The sequence below is a fragment of the Phocoena sinus genome, chromosome 4, assembly GCF_008692025.1.
Source record: "Phocoena sinus isolate mPhoSin1 chromosome 4, mPhoSin1.pri, whole genome shotgun sequence".
Lineage (NCBI taxonomy): Eukaryota > Metazoa > Chordata > Mammalia > Artiodactyla > Phocoenidae > Phocoena > Phocoena sinus.
This window is the reverse complement of record NC_045766.1, coordinates 29,775,567-29,795,560: the sequence shown is the minus strand read 5'-3', so window position 1 is coordinate 29,795,560 and position 19,994 is coordinate 29,775,567. Positions and strand designations below refer to the sequence as shown.

The following is a 19,994-nucleotide window of genomic DNA, read 5'->3' as shown; positions in this document are numbered from 1 at the left end:
TTTACTGCCTACTCATTTTGATGTTCTAAGCACTATACTGTAAGCTCAGCACACAGAACTGCATAAAACATTAAGTCCTACTCCCAAGAAACTGAAGTGAGAAAAGATATACCCATGGTGTTTTTTTTAGGCTAGAATCAAGTGAGAGAAAGAAAATATTACATGGCAAAAAGATAGAATCTATAGTAAAGAAATAGGAAATGCATAGTACTGTTGGCTGGGGTTTGCCCTGGCCTCAGCAAAGAATCCTTCCTATCACAAGCTTTTCAAACACAAGACAGAAAATGAGCAGCTTTAGTTAGCGATCACTTTGTGGTACACTTGACATCACTTTATTAAAACATTTGAAATTATTGTAAAAATATTCCAAATAGGAAGCTCCTTCATGAAAATAAGATATTAATACTAGTTTAACACAATCTGTAAATGAAATAAAATCTAAAAGATTTACCTAACAAAGTCTTCAATGAAGTCTGGTTAAAGTAATTAACAACATTAACTAATTAACATTAGTAACAGGTCTCTCTTAAGCTGAAGAGCACTCAGATATTTATTTTACTATTTAAATTGTACATACATACATTATGAATACCTTTTCTGTGAATGCTATGTTTTAAAACACAAAGGTAAAAAGCCAAAACAGAAAAGCATAACACAGATACTGATGGTTTTGGAGCCTGGCCTCTTCTGTCCATCTTGGCTATACAGTGGGTTTTGGCACTTCCAGCAATCTGAAAACTGAAGCTTCACTTTACTGTCCAACCTCTATGGATCCTCTGCAGAAAATGTAGTATAACTCTGCTTCTAAATCTTTCCAAATGCCAACTGAAAAAAATTCTCTGGAAAACATTTTCTTTACTTTCAGAACTGGCAACAGAAAGCAACCATGACTCAACCATCAGCCTGGGCACAAACTACCCTTTTTCCCAACTTGGATATCTAACACAGAAAGAAAGTTGTTTTCCCTATAAGGGAAAGAGATGAATTAAAGAAATTAATGGGGGACTTAGGGAATAGAGATAATTTTCAAAACCTAGCTATGATCTTCTTTCATCTGAAGAAGTAAGAAGAAATTAAGAAGTAAAATCTCTTTCTCAAATGATCAAAGCAAGGCAGATGAGAATGGAACAACAGTAGAGAATTCAGAGTGTGAATGTAAAAACTGTTAATTCTATCTACAGGATAAAAATTCCTGGAAACATTACAGTACAGTAGGGAATAATCAATTGTTGAAATAAGATCCAGAACTGTGGCCAGCAATCCTGCCAAGATTAAATCCAACATAATTCTTTCCTACAGGTTATTTTAGGATCACTACAGGCCATGTTGGGAAGAGCTACTCTATGGAAGACGGTATTAGACCCTAATGACGTTTTCACTCTCATTAATAGGACTTCAATGACATAAGCCATCTTTCCCTCTTTCTTTAGATCCCATCTTTCTTCCTTAACTAGACATTCTTCATTTAATGTGTATCTGAGTAATATGAATAACTTGATTTTGAAGCAAAACAACGTGTGTGGAATCTATGACAAAGGAGGTAAGAATATACAATGGAGAAAAGACAGTCTCATAAATAAATGGTGCCGGGAAAACTGGACAGCTACATGTGAAACAATGAGATTAGAACACTCCCTAACACCATACACAAAAATAAACTCAAAATGGATTAGAGACCTAAATTTAAGAACCGAAACCATAAAACTCCTAGAAGAGCACACAAGCAGAACACTCTGACATAAATCAGACCGATATTTTTTGGCTCTGTCTCCTAAGGCAAAAAAAAATAAAAGCAAAAATAAACAAATGGGACTGAATTAAACTTAAGGCTTTTGCACAGCAAAGGAAATCACTGATAAAACAAAAAGACAACTCACTGAGTGGGAGAAAATATTTGCAAATGATATGATTGATAAGGGGTTAATATCCAAAACATATGAACAGCTCATACAACTCAATATCAAAAACAAACAACCCAATTTAAAAGTGGGCAGAAGACCTGAATAGACATTTTTCAAAGAAGACATACAGATGGCTAACAGGTACATGAAAAAATGCTCAACATTACTAATTTTCAGGGAAATGCAAATGAAAACCACAATGAGATATCACCAAACACCTGTCAGAATGGCTATCGTCAAAAAGCCTACAAATAACAAATGTTGACAAGGATGTGGAGAAAAGGGAATGCTCCTGCACTGTTGGTGGGAATGTAAATTGGTGCAGCCACTATGGAAAACACTATTGAGGTTCCTCAAAAAACTAAAAACAGAACTACCATATCATCCAGCAATTCCACTCCTGGGAATATACCCGAAGAAAACGAAAACACTAATTTGAAAAGATAGGTGCATCCTGATGTTCACAGCAGCATTATTTACAATAGCTAAGTATAGAAGCAACCTAAACGTCCGTCAATAGATGAATGGTTAAAGAAGATGTGGTATATAACTGAATATTATTCAGCCATAAAAAAGAATGAAATTCTGCCATTTGCAACAACATGGATGGACCAAGAAAGTATAAAGCTTAGTGAAATAAGTCAGACAGAGAAAGACAAATACTCTATGTTATCACTTATGCATGGAATCTAAGAAAATAAAACAAATGTATATAACAAAACAGACAGATTCACAAATATAGAGAACAAGCTAGTGGTTACCACTGGGGACAGAGAAGGGGCAAGACAGGGGTATAGGATTAAAAGAGATAAGCAACAAAGATATATTGTGCAGCACAGGGAAACAAAGCCAATGTTTTATAATAACATTAAATGAAGTATAATCCTTAAAAATTTTGAATCACTATGTTGTACACCTGAAACTAATATAATATTGTAAATCAACAATACTTAAAAAAAAAAAAAAGAATGTGTGTTGAAGAGCTATGTAAATTAAGTTACTGGCATTACATTCTTTCATGAGGTTAGGGTAAAGTACATGTAATTTACTATTTTTCATCTTTTTTATTTATTGAATGTTACTTTCCTAGTAAAAGAAGAGAATTTGCTTTGTTGTTTTAATACTGAATAAATCTGTATATAAAGGAATCTAATTATTAAAACACAGATATTTTTATCAAAGGGTAGAAGAAAGGAATGAATGAATAAATTAAAGAACTAGTAGCACAAAGCTGTTTGAACCATATATGGGTAGAAATGTTTCCATCCACCGAGTATTATTTAATTAATGAAAACTTTGATACGGGATTCTGAAGTAGATTAGTAACAAATGCTGTAAGTTACTTTGTAGAAATACAGAAAAGAGTAAGAAAACTTAAATAATGATATTAGATGATTCTGAGATATTTGAGAATTTAATTTCTACTCAAGCTCATATCTACTTGCTTATTAATACTACTGAAATAAAAGTGCAGTTCTGAGAATACCATGTAATGTATCAGCCTGGAGGCCTGAGAGAGAATAATGAAAGGTAAGCCTAGAAAGAAAAACTGGATGCCTATTTTGTAAGATGATAAAATTTCACTCCAAAAATTTTATTCCTTGTTGTTATGATAATAAAAGTCACATAAATAATCCAAAAAATGTTTATTTTAACTTTTTAATTCTCATAAAAATTGGGACTTAGAGAAAAATGTTTGTGGAATAAATGAATATCTAGGTTTAGAAATACTTCCAAGAGCATTAAGTGAAATGAACATGAAGCCAATAAAAGGTTCCAATAATACTGTTTATTCCCTAATCCAGTTAAATTTAATTGTAAGCCCTTAGGATCTTCTAAATTAGTTCATTCAGCAAATATTTATTAATCATCTACCAAGGACCATACAATGTATTAAGCATCTGAGTTGTAGAATCTAAAACACTATCTTTTCCCTCACAGAGACTGACATGGGATTAAATAAGTAATATATAAAAGAAGAAGTGATCTAGTCTGCCTTGAAGAAAATCAGGGAAGGTTTCAGATACGAGATGAAACTTCATCTTAGACCTAAAACAAAGTCAGATTTCCCAGACAGACAAGCAGAGGGAAAATATTCCAGATGAAGGACATGGTAGAAACCAAGACAGACAGGGAGAGACTGCTCAGCACGTAAGGGGATTTGTAAAGTCTTGACGATTAAGGTAAGAGGACAGGCAAAGTACAGATGTGACTTTAGACAGAGACAGAAGTCAGGTCAAGTAGGGGTTTGTATGCCAGCTAAGTTTGGTAAAAGTCACATTCCAACAGAAAATGAGTACCAATATATTCCTTATCATCTTTAATCCAAATGTAACTCCACCTAAGCCCCCCCTCAAAAAAATGTAGAGGGAATAATATCTAAGTCCTTTCAGCCTCCTACAGCTATATTTTTCAAAAATAATCACTAGAAAATGGTAACACAGAAGTAAAGAGGTCAGTTTTAAATGTTGGTGAGTCACATTGATTAAAGAAAAGGGCCAATCTGCAGATAGTCATACAAAGAGAAGACTATTGCAATGATTACTCAACAGCACATTTACTCTAAAAAGTAACCTCACGTGGGTTGAATTTTTAAGATCAGAGTATCATAATTTTGATCAAAATTTTATACCTTAGGTAACTTAGAGCCAGGTTTAACATCATGTGGCTTTGCCTCTACTACCAACATGTGGAACTGTAACCAAATATATTGTTCTTTAAAAAGGAACTTTCGCTTGTTGATTGCAAAATACAGTTCCATAAACAAAACCCATATATATATATATATATATATATATATATATATATATATATATATATAAATGTTAATTTTATTGCAGAAGTTTGGAGATTATAATGACAGCATTTAATTTAAGTTTGAGTCTGTGCTGGACAAATATGCACTATGCTTTACAAATGATTGGAAAATCAGTTTTATTTGCCTCCTTTTTTGACATTGGTTTGATTTTTGTTTGTTTGTTTAAGTAAAAATCACTAAACTTGTGCAATGGTAGCATGGAAATTACCTGAGGTGTCTTGTATGATTGTGCTTTGACAAGGGTGGACATAGCTTAAATTATAAAAGCTAAAGATTAAAGAAAAAGGAAGTATAAGTTTATGCTGCCTATTTAGAAGAGAACTTTCATTCTTCATAACTATATATTATAATGCCACTGATTCATAAGGGAGTTTAAATTAATTCTGTAGGGTAGGACACCGGCATTATTAGTGTTCATTTTATATCTCTAATGTTCTTGGTCTTATTGAAACATTTCAGTATACAAAAATACTGCAATATTAATACCCAAGAGAAAAGCCATCATAATGTGTATGCTGCTCATTATGATCAGTGTGGTACAATTTTTAAAAATAAACTATCATGCCCTTCAAAAAAACAATCACTAGAGCGTAAAGTGGTAATAAAATTCAGCAGAAGTTCATGCATTGCAGCATTTCTGTTTACCAAACTTCCATTGAGTTCAGTTAAAATAAAGTAAATTGACTATTTGAAGAAGTTGTTGACTTAGCATTAAAACCATAAGGTAGAAATACCTTGGACTACAATGACAGACAGATTTCTGATAACTAATGTTTATTTGGCTATAAACACAGAACTCTGTATAGTTTAGAAAAGTTCTATTTTAAGTGATTATTTTAATGTTCTTGAAATAGCCAGGTATTTTTACAAAATTTTTAAAAATTTTACTTCCCACTGGGATGCCAATTCAAGTCTTCTGAGAACTCTCTGCCTCAGAGTGCTACAAAGTCATTTTTCTAACTAAGAGATTTAATGAAGCCTTGACTTATTTACCAAAGAGCCAGCAATGTTTTCTTAATTTCAAATACTCACCAAAAACTAACATTTCCAAACAATTGTATTTTGTCACAGTGAAGAACAACTGCACAAAGATAAACAAAATAACATCGCTTTGCTTTTCCTCTAAAGCCAGCGGTCCCCAACCTTTTTGGCACCAGGGACCAGTTTTGTGGAAGACAACTTTTTTACGGCTGGAGAAAGGCGGGGTGGAGGGGCTCAGGCGGTAATGCAGCGCTGGGGAGCGGCAGATGAAGCTTCACTCCCTCGTCCTCTGCTCACCTCTTGCCGTGCGGCATGGTTCCTAACAGGCCTGGGACCCTGTCCACAGCCCAGGGCCCTTGGGGACCCCTGCTCTAAAGAGCTGTATTTTTCAGAAGATACAGTTTCTGTCAGTTTCTGTGAGTAAAAGTGACTGTTTTCAGATTAAGCAGCTGGCATGTAATCAACAGTTCTTCTTACTGGCCTTCTGGACATTCCACATATCCAAATACTGACTCTGAGTATGAGTTTTGCTGTATCTCTCCAAGGCAAGACAGATTAAAAGGTTCAAATGTGCTTCTCTTGACAAAAGGTAAAAAAATTAAAACAGTATTCTATCTTAAAATGTTACAAATGATTCAATTTCCTACCCTCCAAAAACTGTTAATTGCATTTCAGCTGTATTATTGGCTACCCTGAGTCACAAACCACTTGGGATAGTTTGTATATAGAAAATCTGCCATTTCCTTTATTGTTAACACATAACTTTCACTTCATCATTTACTTTTAAGAAAGAATAAGAGAAGTCTAGGTTTCTTTAATTACAGCATAATATTCGTCTTCAAAAAAATCTAAAGAATTATAAAAAGTAAACCCTGAAATGTCCATCACCATTAATCATTTGAAATATCTTGATACAATTTTATTTCGTACTTCTTTTCCCTTCTGCTATCTACAACGGAAAGAGTTCCCTTCTCCAAGGAAAGCTCTGTAAAATAGGGCCAATTCTTATTTGTCTGAGATAATCTGGGTATCACTTTGGATAGCAGGCATGACAAAAAAACAACCTTGCAACTACTCTCAACTGTAGCACACAGTATGGTGCTGAATTAAGCTTTTCTCAGTACTCAGTCTCAGGATGCTACATCAGGAATAAGAAAATGAGCTATTTTCTTAAGTCAGTGTATTCACATAAAACTGTGGCTAAATACATGAATGAACCACTATTGATTATCTACAAAGAGCTATTTATTTGCAATTCAGAAGAGAAGCACCATACATAAATTGTAAACAGTTAGGTTCCGTAACATACTTAATACAAAACTTAATCATCAATTTAGCCCAAAAAAATACAGTCATAGATTTCTGATCTGAAGATTATATCTAATAAAGCTAAGAGCCAATCCACCAGTAACCACCCTTAGAAAGGAAATTTTCTTTGGGATGAGACTCCAGATGTTTCTCTAGTAATCATGATGAATTTATCCTTATCCATTCACCCTACACTTGATAGGTGATTCATAATTCTTATCCTTGTATATTTATGAAACTTATTTTGTATACATTACACACTGGCATGATTAAACTGTCCTTTATAAGCTAAATTAAAAATTTTACACATCGACTGACATGAGTTACTATATCACAGGGTGACTTATCAGCCAATGATTTCGTTTCTGAAAGGTTCGAACTAAATTTATGTCTCAATTTGACGAGGCTAAGAGATGTCCAGATAGCTGGTAAAATATTATTTGGGGGTGTGTCTGTGAGGGGCTTTTGGAAGTGATTGGCATTTCATTCAGTAGGCTGAGTAAAGAAGATCCACCCTCACCAATGTGAGTGGGCATCATCAAATTCCTTGAGGTTCCAAACAGAACAAAACGTGAAGGGAGGGCAAATTCCCTCTCTCTTCTTGACATCCAGCCTCTCCTGCCCTTGGACGTCAGAGCTCTTGGTTCTTGGGCCTCAGGACTCCAGGACTTAACACCATCAAATACCCGGGTCCTCAGGCCTTCAGACTCTAACTGAATTATACCACTGGCTTTCCTGATGCTCCAGCTTGCAGACAGTAGATTATGGGACTTCTCAGCCTAATACAGTCAGCATCTTTGCCATCTTTACCCTCATTCTATTTTACACCAGTAATGAAAAAAACCACTAAAACATTAATGGCTAATACCTACTGCCTACTTACTGTGTGCAAGGCACTGTTTGATAAGCATTTAACAGTGATTATTTCATTTGATTCTCATAACAATCCTCTGATGTAGGGAACATTTAAAATTCTATTTTACAGATAAAGAAATTGAGGCACACAGAGATAAAACAACTTGCCTAAGATCACACTGCTAATGAATGATAAAGATGGGATTCAAATGTATGCAGCCTGTTTCCAGACCTTGATTAAAACCAATGTCTCCCTTGGAAATTAATGTCTCGTAAACTTAATATAACTGAGACAGAGACAGAAATCATTAGGAGCAACATGAGTATGAGATCTTTACCCTTAAATGGCTATAACAGACCGTGCTGTATATTTGTGAAGGAAAAATAACAAAGTTAAAGAACACGTACAGAATAGAACTTTATCCATTAAGACTACGTCTACATGGTGAGTTATAATAATAAAATTTTTAACATTTTCCTTCCTAAGATGAGAATCCTCAATCTAAACATTTTTACATATTTTTTACATGTACATACTTTTAAAGAATGCAATATACATGTAAGTAGAAGGCTTACTACACTACATAGTTTGATTTAACAAACCTTTATTGCTCTCCTACTATGCACTATGATACAAATTAGATATTTAAATATAATTCAAACATGAACTCTAAACACAGTAAGCTTGCATATAAGTGAAATATATATAATAAAAAATAATATTGTGATAAAGAGATACAAAGGAGGTATTTACAAAGTGGAGGGTGGCACATTGAACTGGAATCATTCATTCTGCCAGAGAGAGGGTAGCAAGAAAAGTAAGGCTTCCAGAAGAGGTAACTTTCTCAGCTAGCACTTAAATGATGAAACAGTCAGAAACATAGGTGATAAAGGTCATCTTGGACAGAGAAAATAATGTGTGTAAAGGCACAAAGACACAGCAAGTTGAGAGATTTCAGTAGGTTCTACGGCTACAGCATAAAATTCAAGGCAGGAAGTGGAAAGAGATGAGCTGGAGTAATAGCTAAATCAGGAAATTCCATTAGAAGTACTCAGACTCATGATGAGGATCCACTAAAGGGATAAGAGAACAAACAAACCCTCCTATTCATTCCTGGGTTGGGTCTTCACCCTCAAAAATAAATATTCAATGGCAGTATTTCCCTAAATTTTACAGTGAACCACCTCCCTTCCCCACCTAAAAGAAGAAAGTTATTTAAAAAAAAAAAAAGAGGTATATTCTAATTTCTAGTTACCAAAGACTTGACTGAGAAGAAAAATACCTTAATGATGCAATAAACCTTGAAATCAGCAGAATTAGCTTACTTTTAGTTTCTTAGTGGCATGAAATTAATGAAATATTACAATAATATTTCATTTTTGTTGGAACAACCTGTAATTATTATAGTTTAGTTCTGGATCAAATCTTAAAATGGTTTAAATTCAAAAGACATAACAACCCTGAAGAGAAGGAAATCTAATACATTTGACTTCAAGCTCTATTTTCCCATTTAAAGGCAATTGAGAGTTTAAATTTGGAATTAATATACAATAGTAACAATACTTATTATTTACAAAGTGCTCTACATTTTCAAACCCTTTTACAGTTATTACTTTATTAATTTAATAAGTTTATTATGGAGGTGTCATTTCTTTCATGAAATGAAAGGAGCAGAGACAAAAATTCAGGCACAGCAGGAGTCAGGGCAGCCTTTCCTACTTAATAGACAAATCATCTAAGATCAAGCATGGAAGGTACATGAAATAATATCCCACATCTGTTCTCTAAGATACATGCGAGACACTCAGGTTTGAGATAGTCAGGTAAAACTAAGAGGCCTCAATCTGGCTCTCCTAACAAGGCCAATCCAAAAACAGAATTGTAAAGACAGTACTAAAAGCATCAAAAAAAAAAAACAAACCCCCAAACTAAAAAACCATACCTTCAGAGCAGCACTGATGATAGTGAGGGAAGTTCTATGGCAAACTTTGTTTTACTATCTGAAATGCCAGCTTAACCCACTCCATGGAGACAAACTTTATACAAGTGACAGAGTCAGCTTATTACAAGAGAGAAATCCCAATATCAACAAAGATACAGATACAGATGCAGTAATTATACTGGAAGGGTGAAGGCATGAAACTATAGATTAACATTTCCATTGCTAGGTTAGATCAAGCAAGACCACTATTAAACCACAGTTCAAGATGCCCAACCACCACATGAAAATTCTTAGAACCAATAGTAATTATTTATGTCCTAGTCTATTTATTTATTTTCAGTCTTACTAAAACTGCGAATCATAAAACTGATGGCGTTTTCCTCTTTGTACTGGCAGCTAAAAGCTTAAGAGTAAATTTTATAGCAAATGAATAAGAATTAAGTAAACTCACTGCTGTCTTTCTTGCCTTCACCATCTCCTCATTTTTTTTTGTCCTTACTCGTTTATTTTTTTTTAATCTGAATGAATTGTGTAAACTTTCTTAAAGGCTTTCTGAGATAAGGGAGTATTTAAACTAGCTAACTAAACGAACAGTAACCGAAAAATGAAAAAAGAAACATTACCTTTTCATCAAAATTACAATCAAGTCTTCTAATCAACACGATGAAAGTGCCAGATGAATTGTCTCTTAGTGGCGGAGGCACTATGGGTTCACAGGCATTCTCTGGTTTTGAGTTAATCAAAAAGCCCTAAAAAAAGGAATGAACGGTAAGTTTTCTCTCTGTTAAACTCAAAAAATGAATTCAACTTACTTCTATAAACACCTTTTGAATCTGTTCCATGTGTTTTGCATTATGCTAGATGAATTATCTGGCAACTACAACAGTTCCTACCCTCCAATTGCTCACAATCCCAGAACTTCTAAAGTAGTATTTGGCTTCCTAAGCAATTTTTTTTTTAAGTAAGTTCCATTTTTACTATTAAAGTTAAAAAAAAAAATCACACATAAGCCCATCACCCCAGAGACAACCACTGTTAGCGTGTTGGTATATTTTCCAACAATGACTGACATTTCTAAACCAAGCAAACACTTCTTAAAAATTAACTTTTAAATTTCTTTCCTCAAGGGCTTCCCTGGTGGCACAGTGGTTGAGAGTCTGCCTGCCAATGCAGGGGACGCGGGTTTGTGCCCCGGTCCGGGAAGATCCCACATGCCGCGGAGCGGCTGGGCCCGTGAGCCATGGCCGCTGAGCCTGCGCGTCCGGAGCCTGTGCTCCGCAACGGGAGAGTCCACAACAGTAAGAAGCCCACGTAACGCAAAAAATTAATTAATTAATTTCCTCAAATAATGAAAATGCACAGCGTTTCTAGGAATTTATTATATAGAAACATTAGCCTAGGTATATAAAGGTATATGTAGAAAGATGTCCCCTGCTACATCATTTTTAATAGCAAAAACTGGAAATCATGCACATCGATAAGGCAGCCATTTAAAAATTATAGTATATTCATACAATAGAAAAATAATAGAATCATTAAAAAGAATAAGATAAATCCTTACATAATAAACTGAAAAGACGTCCACAAGATAACTACTAATTTAAAATGAAATAGCAAGCTGCTTTCCCATAAATATAGGATGGTTTGACATCTGAAAATGTATTAATAGTTTAAAACAGAAAAACCAAATGACTATCTCAATAGGTGTAAAACACTGAATAAACACATAAAAAGATTATCAAAATAATTAAATTCATTTATAAGGAGGCGGGAGCAATTAAAGTTATGACACAGTGCCCAACAATGGTCCTGTATGGCGCATGAATTGGTCACACCAACCATCTATTTCACAGGATTTGGCAATTTTGTCAAGTTGCATTGCTTGGCTTGTGATAGGGAATGCTTTTGCGCATGTTTCAGGAATAAAATGCAGCATACCTTCACTTACTCAAAGAATAGCTCCCATTCTTGATTCCATAAAGCACTTGGTTTTTACTTTGCAAGGAAACAGAACTGTGGTTATCCTTCCAATAATGAATATTTGCTTTACTCATATTAAATTTACTCCTTGCTGCCTTTTCTGTGCCTTTCTGCACACAAACTAACTTTTTGCCTTAAAGCCAAGTCACATAGTGCAGTTCTTTTCAAGACACTTATAACAGCAATTAAATTCAAGCCATGTAGTACCAACAAGGTATATAACTCAACTGAAGTGAAGACAATACGAACAGCTATGACCAAATTTCCCATGTCCGGGAGATGACAACTCCATCAGGACTGCCACCTAGCGGATAGCTAGGGAAAGACACATCCCAATTTCAGATATGTTAAAATATGGGATAATAAAATGCATCTTCGAATCAATAAATTTATGGTATGTACAGACACAAAAAAGGGTCTACAAGTGGAACTAGAAAAAGCTTTTTGTTTTTTAATCAGTTCTGTATTGATGAATCTGTTATGACAAGCATGCATTATTTTTAGACATAAGAAAATTTATAAAAATTAAATACACATAAGCTAAAAGTTAAAAAAAAATCTATTTGCATTAATGGAAATTGAAGCCTAAAAAAAACAGGTCTTTTTTTTGTTTTCCCCGGCCACGTCACACAGCTTATAGGATCTCAGTTCCCCAAGCAGGGATCGAACCCGCACCCTCGGCAGTTGAAAGCGCAGAGTCCTAACCACTGGTCCGCCAGGGGATTCCTAAAAACAGGTCTTAAATATTATCTTTCCTGTGGACTATACTAAAAAGAATAACTTGATAAAACAGCCTACTAATTCCTATCCTTCCCCCAGATGTAAGTCACTTAAAACAGTGCAAATTTACTTTGTTTCATCCACAAAGTCTACAGAGTAGTGTAATGGGTTTTGCCAATTAATTTGGCAGAACTCTCTGGTCCCTTAAATAAGAGTGACCAAGAAGGTGCTGCCTTAAGCCAGGCCCACATGCCTCATGTCACCCTCCAGGGCCAATCCTTTTTATTAAAAAGGATTTTAAAAGGATTTTTATTAATCTTTTTTATTAAAAGGATGCTTGCTCTGCGATCAAGGATCCTCCTCATCCCTATTTACTGACAGGGGCAATTTATGCCAATATGTAGGAAGCCCAAGAAAACTACCAACGTCCAGGAGACTCAGAAAGGATGCCCACCTTTCTGCCCTTTGTTGTTATAATTCTCTGATGATTAAACAAGGATGCTGGGGACTTCCCTGGTGGTCCAGTGGCTCAGGATCTGCGCTCCCAATGCAGGGGACCTGGGTTCCATCCCTGTTCAGGGAACTAGCTCCCACATGCTGCAACTAAAGTTCCCGCTTGCTGCAACTAGGACCCGGAGTAGCCAAATAAACAAAAAAATATTAAAGTGTTTAAAAAAAGAATAAATAAAATAAACATAACAGATAAATAGGGGTATGGGAAATTAAGAAAAGAAACAGCTCATCTAAATTAAGAATTCACCTGTGATTATTAGATTTCTACAACTGTATTCAATTATGTTCAAATCAAATTTATTAAAAACAAAACAAAACAAGGATGCTGGACAAAAATAGTGTATGCAGACTGGCACCTCAATATCATCGAATGTATAATGCAATAGGTTTGTGGTATATATATTTGTGGATTTTTAAAAAACTTTTATGACTATACATGAAGCAAAGTACACAAAATATAATTTTTCAGCTTGATGAGTTTTCCCAAACTGAACACACCTGTATCAGGAAACAGACTATTAACAGCGCTGCAGGAGTTCCCTTCATCCTCCCTGCCAGTCACTACTCCCCCACCCTATCAGCAATGTCACTACATGGACTTCTAACAGCTTAAATTAGATTTTGCCTAATTTTATAACTGACATAAACAGAACCAGACATACAGCAAATTCTCTTTTAGTCTTCTTTCTCTCAATACTGTATTTGTGAGAATCATTCCTACTATTCAGCAACCATACTGTGGAGATATACTTGGCAGATCTTTCAATTTTCATTTCTCTATAGTATTACATTGTGTGAATATACCAAAATTTATTCTACTGTTGGTGAGCATTTGGGTAATTTCTAGTAGGCACTATTACAAATAGTGCTGTTATAAACTTTCCAGTACAAGTCTTTTCACGAACATATGCATGATGTTTATGTACACAGAAGGAGACCCATAGGATATCAAGCTGGATCATAGAGTATCAAGCTTTAGTAAATACCACCAAGCAGTTTTCCAAAGTGGTTTGGGTTACCACTTTTTAACTGGAATATTCAAATAATCTAAACTTAAAAATCATACTGAGGGCTTCCCTGGTGGCACAGTGGTTGAGAGTCCGCCTGCCGATGCAGGGGACACGGGTTCGTGCCCCGGTCTGGGAAGATCCCACATGCCGCGGAGCGGCTGGGCCCGTGAGCCATGGCCGCCGAGCCTGCGCATCCAGAGCCTGTGCTCCGCAACGGGAGAGGCCACAACAGTGAGAGGCCCACGTACTGCATTAAAAAAAAAAAAAGAAGAAGAAGAATATATGCAGTGATAATGTCAACAAAAATGCTGAAAGCAAGGCAGCAGTGCCTTTTTCCCTTTGTAAGAATATAAAAGTAAAAGCAGGAAGAGAGAGAAAAGTGGTAAGTTGTTTTGTTAGGGTACCTGAAGTTATTAATAATTAATAACTGCAGCAACAGCAAGCAGTTGACATTTGTTGAGCCATAGCACTTAGCACTGCGTGTTAGGCACTATGCCCTTTAAATGCTCTAATTCAGTTAATCTTTGCAATAATCCCATGAGGTTAACTACTATTGTTATTATCCCTATTTTAAAGAGGAGGAAACTAAGTCTCAAAAGAGTTAGGTAACTTGCCTAAAGTTATACATAGCAGGCATGTAATCCCAGGAAGTCTAACTCCAGACCCTACATTCTCAACCACTATGCTACACTGCCTCTGCCAGATAAAAAAAAAAACACAGGTGAAGAACAAAATGGGCAACAAGAAGAGAAATGGACATCTACAAAAATGAACAAACCAAAATGTTAGTCTAAAAGGCAGTTAAGGTTGATTCCAAAATTTGATACAAATATTTCAAATGATAAGTTGTCAATGGAACCTGTCATAATTTTTACATTCAAACATAGACCAAAAAGAGTTACACTGATAAATCAGACTTTATCAGCTAACATTCTCCTAATGTGTGACAGATTCATTTGTTTATATCAACAACTTTCTACAATGTTAAAAAATATCCACTGCCCTTTTCTCTAATGCTTTGTTAGATCATTCTTCTAAAATCTACCAGTAACTTTCACATACAGGCCACATTTAATTCCTTTTTCACAAACAGTGGGAGATTACACTCCTCTTATGAAACAAAACATCCTTACCATTCATTACTCATTATTTTAAGCTCCTTTAACATTCTGCTCTGAATACACTTGTCTCATTTCATGTGGGGTCTGTTTAAGTACTAGGATGGATAAATAAGAACTGAGTCCCCACTCAAGTAATTAATATCTGGAAAGAACTAACAGATCCAATTAAGACAAGAGAAAACAGAGTAAAAACAACATGCAGTACAAATGCACAGAACAAAGAAAATTATTCTATGTGAGGCAGTACCAGAAAAGGTGATGTTTGTCTTGGCTCTTAAACTTTACTATACTTCACTTTGGTGCCAAAAATTAAATATACGACTGTCAAGTGATCTGACCAATATAACAAGAGATAGGAACTATCACACTTTAACCTGTTCTAGATACTATATGTCTATTGGTGAACTGTAAAACTAAATTAGGTTTCTAGTGAACACACTACAGTCATTTCAACAAATTTTTGACATGTTGCTACTAAGCTATATTTCTCCTCTTTTCAGTGCCTATCTTTTAAGACTCGAGGGCAAGGGACTTCCCTGGTGGCACAGTGGTTAAGAATCCGCCTGCCAGTGCAGGGGACACGCGTTCTAGCCCTGGTCCGGGAAGATCCCACATGCCGCGGAGCAACTAAGCCTGTGTGCCACAACTACTGAGCCTGTGCTCTAGAGCCCGCGAGCCACAACTACTGAGCCCGGGCGCCACAGAACCCGTGCTCCGCAACAAGAGAAGGCACCACAATGAGAAGCCCATGCACCGCAACGAAGAGTAGCCTCCGCTCGCCACAACTAGAGAAAGCCCGCTTCCAGCAACGAAGACCTGACACAGCCAAAAATTAATTAATTAATTTAAATTAAAAAAAAAAAAGACTCGAGGACAAAACATTAGTATATTAACCATTCCAAACTTCAGGACATCTGCCAATTTGATAGCCAAACCTTGCATGTCTTTCTGCACATCACTGAGAGTTATATACTAATTAAAAGTTAAGCCTTTAACTGGATTAAAAGGAAAGGTTTTTAAAATCCTCCTCACAAATTAGATATTACATCTATAGCATTATTCAGAGCAGTAACTAAATATCCTTCATCTCAAAGTTACATCTCACTCTGTACACTCTGCTAGAATTCTCCCCAATAACCTTTTCTGGTTATATATTTTATCAGTGACTTAGATTTTAGATTTAATAAAATCTGATTAAAAGATGTCATAAAAATATAATAAGCTCATTAATAACTAAAAATGTTAAAACAATACTTAAAAGTGCTAAGTCAGCAATGTAATAGTTTAGACCAACTTTTTTTTTTTTTTTGGGCTGCGTTGGGTCTTCGTTGCTGCGCCAGGGCTTTCTCTAGTTGTGGCGAGCAGGGGCTACACTTCTTTGCGATGCACGGGCTTCTCATTGCGGTGGCTTTTCTCTAGGCATGCGGGCTTCAGTAGTTGTGGCTCGCGGGCTCTAGAGCACAGGCTCAGTAGTTGTGGTGCACGGGCTTAGTTGCTCCGCAGCACGTGGGATCTTCCCAGACCAGAGCTAGAACCTGTGTCCCCTGCCACTGGCAGGCAGATTCTTAACCGAGACACCAGGGAAGTCCCGAGATCAACTATTTTTAAAACGTTATTTCTGAAAAAGGTCACAAGCATTAGAAACAAAATTTAACTCATTTTAATATTCTAAAACTGTCAAAGTTTTAATTTTAAAAAGTCCCAGACTACTATACTTGTTTATTAATTGCACTGAGATTAAAAGTGAACAAAAGAAAGCACATTTACACAATGTTGATACATAGTTCTAAAATCACTCACCTTAATAATTTCCTCAAATGAGAATTTTTGAGTGATTTGTTTTAATGGATTTGATAATTAACCATTATCAATTACCTACTGGATGCTAAGCTGAACTTCCACTTCCCAACCATGATGGAATAACACGGGCTAGTTTTAACCTCTTGCTTTAATTAACTAGAGAACCAAAAAAAAAAGATATGAAACGTCAGCTTTCAAACACTGGACAACAAACAGCACAACAGTGATTCCTGAGAAAAGGAAACAAATGAGATGAGCCCTATAAAAACCTTAGCTCACTGCCTGGAGAGATTCCAGGCCTCAGGACAGGGCAGGGGCACTGTCCTGGTAGTCTCAATAAGTTGAGGAGACAATTCATAATTTGGGGAGGTCAACACAGCTAGATTCTGTGGGACACAACATTGGGGAGGAGCGAACTGCAAAGAGAGCTCCAGATATCTGTGTAGAGGCATCCACTCAAGTCATTGGCTGAGTAGTAATCTGCATACGTATGTGAGGGAACTACCAAAACTAAGAAAGAACCATGAGAAAGGAGTAAACAGAACAATCTCTGGAGTTCACACAGGGCTGGGAATAGTTTTACACAGAGCATGAAACAGAGTCCTCAGAAGACTGCTGCCTCAGAAGTAAGCCACATTAGCCCTAAACATTTGAAGCAAATGAAAATAAAGATACAACTTACCAAAATTTGTGGGACACAGCTAAAATAATACTTAGAGCAAAATTTATAGATCTAAATACCCATATTAGAAGAGAGGAAAGGTTTCAAATTAATGACCTCAATGTTCATCTAAAGAAACTGGAAAAAATAAGAGCAAATTAAACCCAAAATAAGAGAAGGAAGGAAATAATAAGTAGGCACTTTCCTCACACTAGTCTACTGGATATGTACTATTACAGACAAATAGGTAGACCTAAAGAAGTTGAATAACTTGCCCAGTGACAGAACCAGAATTTGAAGTTCAGTAACTCTGACCCAAAAGTCCAGCTTCTTCCCATTTTAGTACACTGTTCATCTTTACAAAGATATGAATTAAACCAAAACTAAGTTCCAAGCTTCCCTATTCTCAGCACAGCACTCTAGTAATTTTGGCATTGTGCTAATATTATCACCACTTCTATGACAGAACTTACGTGCTTATTAAAATCATTAGCACTCTGTTTACATTTTTTTCTTCTTTTTCTTATACCTTCCTATTTTCTCCTATAATCTCAGCATCTTTCATGAGATTGTATAAAGGTCCACAAGGTGGTTTATAGACAACTGGTATTCCAAGTTATTTGTTCCTGTTGTTAACTATCATTACTAAACTGAAGTCCCAGAATACACAGATAGCTTTATAGTTACAACTGAGGATCACAGATCACAAAGGCATTATCATTCCCATTTTAGAGAAGAAACTTAAGTGTCAAAGATAACATACCCAATTAACATTCCACTGTTAATGAGTCAAACCTAGAGCTGACTCAAATGATGGTCCTTTTCTTCAAAACATGGTCTTTCAAATTTAATATAAACACAAAAAGAAAATGATTTTGGTGAGATTAGTGGGACTACAGATTATTCCTTAAAGTTATTATTTCCATTATGATATTTGTGCTAAACAAATATACTTGGAAAAGAAAAAAAGCTCAAACTATTTAAAGAGGAAAATACCAGGTGTCAAGAAGGGAAATGGTAGCATCGAACCATTTCGATGTAACTGAAGTACCTGTTACTCTCGAGTACACCCTAGTGTAACATTCCCCTTCCTGGTTTTATATTTATCAACTTTTCAATTTATAAATACTGAATATAACTCATATCTACTCATATTAAAATTGTTTAGATAGGACTGAGAAAAAAAACTCTCACAAAACTGCAATGATTTTGAGTGTACATACTTCCACAGTATTTGATATGGTTGGTAATCACTCAATTTTTATAAGGTGAATCACATAAAGAAGGCTCAAATTAGAAATCCTCTTAACTAATGGGACCTAATCAAACTTAAAAGCTTTTGCCCAGCAAAGGAAACCATAAACAAAACACAAAAACAACGTACAGAATGGGAAAAAAATATTTGCAAATGATGCAACTGACAAGGAATTAATCTCCAAAATACACAAACAGCTCATACAGCTCAATACCAAAAACAAACAAACAACCCAATCAAAAAATGGGCAGAAGACCTAAATAGACATTTCTCCAAAGAAGACTACAGATGGCCAAAAGGCACATGAAAAGATATTCAACATCGCTAATTATTAGAGAAATGCAAATGAAAACTACAATGAGGTATCATCTCATACCGGTCAGAATGGCCATCATCAAAAAGACTACAAATAATAAATGCTGGAGAGGGTGTGGAAAAGAGGGAACCCTCCTACACTGTTGGTGGGAATATAAACTGGTACAGTCAGTATGTAAACTGAAAAACAGTATGGAGGTCCCTTAAAAAACTAAAAATACAACTACCACATGACCCAGTAATCCCACTCCTGAGCATATACCCGGAGAAAACCATAATTCGAAAAGATGCATGCACCCCAATGTTCATTGCAGCGCTATTTACAATAGCCAAGACATGGAAGCAACCTAAATGTCCATCAACAGAGGAATGGATAAAGAAGATGTGGTACATATATAATATACAATGGAATATTACTCAGCCATAAAAAAGAACAAAATAGGGCTTCCCTGGTGGCGCAGTGGTTGAGAGTCTGCCTGCCGATGCAGGGGAAACGGGTTCGTGCCCTGTTCTGGGAGGATCCCACATGCCGCGGAGCGGCTAGGCCCGTAAGCCATGGCCGCTGAGCCTGCGCGTCCGGAGCCTGTGCTCCGCAACGGGAGAGGCCACAGCAGGGAGAGGCTTGTGTACCGCAAAAAAAAAAAAAAAAGAACAAAATAATGCTACTTGCAGCAAATGGATGGACCTAGAGATTGTCATACTGAGTGAAGTTAAGTCAAACAGAGAAACACAAATATCATACGATATCACTTATATGTGGAATCTAAAAAAAAAGGGTACAAATGAAACTTACTTACAAAATAAAAACAGACT

General features: G+C 35.8%; 1 protein-coding gene across 3 annotated transcripts in view; it reads right to left on the bottom strand.

Moving 5' to 3' along the window:
* The window catches only part of RNF13 (ring finger protein 13), a 140,371-nt gene that overhangs the window by 61,904 nt on the left and 58,473 nt on the right, over positions 1-19,994 (bottom strand). For 2 of the 3 annotated variants that reach the window (XM_032629661.1, XM_032629660.1), the window contains exon 4: positions 10,430-10,555. Coding sequence is in view for 1 of the 3 variants with exons in the window: in XM_032629660.1 (XP_032485551.1) it covers positions 10,430-10,555 (126 nt within the window). In the remaining 2 variants the exon portion in view is untranslated. Of the gene's footprint in view, positions 1-10,429; positions 10,656-19,994 lie in introns of those variants that run through there. The other variant, XM_032629662.1, reaches the window with a different exon arrangement.